The sequence below is a fragment of the Apium graveolens genome, chromosome 2 (assembly GCF_009905375.1).
Source record: "Apium graveolens cultivar Ventura chromosome 2, ASM990537v1, whole genome shotgun sequence".
NCBI lineage: Eukaryota > Viridiplantae > Streptophyta > Magnoliopsida > Apiales > Apiaceae > Apium > Apium graveolens.
This window is the reverse complement of record NC_133648.1, coordinates 19,368,514-19,371,379: the sequence shown is the minus strand read 5'-3', so window position 1 is coordinate 19,371,379 and position 2,866 is coordinate 19,368,514. Positions and strand designations below refer to the sequence as shown.

Here is a 2,866-nt window from a genome sequence, read left to right as displayed (position 1 = left end):
GCAAAGTCCCGTTTAGGCAGAAGGCCGTTGAGGGAAAAAGCTGGTGCATCCTTGGAGTAATCGGCACCCAGGTTAACTACAGAGTTGAATGAATGCTCGGATCATATCTTTCAAAGACTCAGGTATGTCAAAATTAGGTATTATATTATTGAACTTTACTGCAAATACAAATGCTTAGAACTCTGTATTTTTAATAAGTTTTAAATCTTTTTAAAAAATCTTCTCATTTCATGAGTAGCAATAATCATCCGTGGTTAGTAAATATATATGGTAATGCCATGATTTCTATGGATAACCAACAATACTTAGAATACCTTTTATAGGTTTCTAGAAAGATTGTCAATAACAAAGATAATAGAAAGATTAGATTTATTATCTGGGATCTAGAAGAATTTAAAACTGAACAAATTCAGTTTTATAATAGATATTCTATGCAAATAGAAACAGAGATATCTTCTCTCAAAAGAATTCTCAGTTATGATCTTATTAAGAATCTGTAAATGAGTTTTAACCGGAAAAACTTCCTGAGGAAACTCAAGATGAAAACAATTTGGAAATCGAGTTTTCAGAAAATGAAAAATGTTTTCCAGCAAGCTTTTTGGTAAAGCAAGAAATTCTTTCTAAAATCAAAAATAGAAGACTCGATTTAAGAAAAGAAAAAATATTTAACATTTCCAAGTTAAATCATTTTAAATGGAAAAAAATGTCTTTTATTATATCTTTACCAAAGAAATGCATGTAAATATAAAAGGTACTACAGGTTTAGTTTATCTGCCTTTAATAACTAAGGAAGAAAAAAACTACCCAGTGCGCACCCGAAGGGTAGCGGCTGCGGGTTACCTACGATAAAAAAAATTGTCGAAAATAGATTCTAAGATAAAATCTACTCTCAGTGTAGTTCACTTGGGTGCTATAAAAATTTTGCTTAATGCAAAATTTAAAGAAGGAATATATTCTCCTATTAAAATGGCTTTAATAGATAATAAAATCAATGATCGAAGAGACTGTATTTTAGGTGCTGCTAGAGGTAATTTAGCATATCAAAAATTCATGTTTACTGTCTATTCTAAATTTGGTTTTAGTTTAGATACTAAAAATATTGATCAGATATTATCTTTTGTGCATGAATTTGAGAGACATAATCTGATGAATACAGGTGATAAAGTATTTAGCTTAACTTATGGTGTTGCTTATGCTTTAACCAATAGTCATCATAGCATCGACTATAAGAAAAATGAATATATCGAATTGGACGATGTATTCTTGGAAATAGGAACTGTGGAAGAATTTTTTTTTCCAGATATCAGTCCTTTAGATAATTCTCGGGCAATTGATATTGCAAAGAATAAGCCAATTCTAGGACAAAAACCTAGAATGAGTTTTAGAGGTAAAACCTTAGAAATTGGTGAATCTTCTAATACCTCTAATAAAGAACTACTTTATAGCATATCCAGAAGAATTGATGATTTATGTCAGAAACTGGATCATCTGTAGTCATTCTGAATACTAATGTGCACCCGCATATTTATAAAAAAGGAAAAATTCTTGAGTTTAAGAAATTAAATGAAGGAATAAACCTTGAACCAAGGAAGTACGTCTTCAGTGGTGTAGTAGGAAGTAATAGCCTTAACAATATTGTTTCTTCAACAAATAATCTTAACCAGATTACAGGAAGATGTTTACTAGGAATCTACAACTTACTGTCCTACTTTGGACTAAGTAAAGATCCAAGTGAAAGTTTTTCAAAATCACCAAGTATCTTCAACAGATATTTCACTTCTTTCAGAGGGGGGTGTAATGTGGAAATAGAAATTCTAAGAGACATAAAAAAGTTCCTAGTAAAAAAATGCTAATATTGAAAAATTAGAAGTTCAGTTGTCATAGCTTAGAAACACTAAGTATGATAATGAAGTTATTGACTGCAAGTTCAAAGAAATCATAGAATACCTTAAAATAATCTTAGGATGAGCATTAAGGAATTACTAGAAGATTTCGATAAGAATATTAAGCCAAAAATAGGAGAAATCCTTAGGTTGCTTAAAAATCAGCAGGCTAATCATGTTACAGATAACATTGAGGCGGTAGCAGCAAAGATTATTACTTTGAAAGCAACAATTCAAGAATGTCCTTGCAACCATGAAATCCTTGAAGCCCTCAAAGAAAGGAAGCAAAAATGAAAAGAAATCATCACAACAGATGAAGATCCAGAGCATAAATCAAGAATCTGGAAATATAGTTACCCCAACTATAGTTTCGGGAACGAAGAGTTAGAAATAGAGAAAAATCCTGGCAGTCTGACATGGTCATTCGGTGTTGACAAAAAATCAACATGAATTACATAAAGGAGGTAGAAAAATTCTTCTGGGATAACATAGAAGAAGAAGAATTGCAGGTTAATGATGACAACTATAAAGTCCTCGAACAAGCAATCGGGTTAATGGAGTTAGATGATGAATTTAAAGCCAACCAAAAAATAGAAGAAAATAATGAATTAAAATCTTTATTTGCTTTTAATGATTACAATATTCTTAACATAATTGAAAGCTTCAGTTCTGAAGAACATGAAGATCTTCAAGAAACAGAAGTTGATAGTTCTGAAGATAAGGAAATAAAAAACCTCTAGATGGACACTCATCAAACTTCAGCACCTCCCACACCAAAGAGCGAAATAGGAGAAACATCAGGTGCAAAGAAACCTGAAGGAAACATGAAAATGAAAGGTAATTTCAATCCTCTTAATAATTCTGAGGCTAAAGGAAACTCTAATATTTTTGGTAATAATATCTTAAATATTGATGGAAAGCTAAATAGGAAAAAGCTCATAGATGCTTGGGCAAAAGAAATTAGTCTTATTATTCAGACGAAC

General features: G+C 31.2%; 1 protein-coding gene across 1 annotated transcript; it reads left to right on the top strand.

The window, feature by feature from the left end:
- Positions 1-966: 966 nt before the first annotated feature.
- Positions 967-1,494, top strand: LOC141686158 (uncharacterized). The gene has a single exon (XM_074491213.1). The coding sequence runs from the start codon at positions 967-969 to the stop codon at positions 1,492-1,494; it is 528 nt and encodes a 175-aa protein (XP_074347314.1).
- The last annotated feature ends 1,372 nt before the right edge of the window (positions 1,495-2,866 follow it).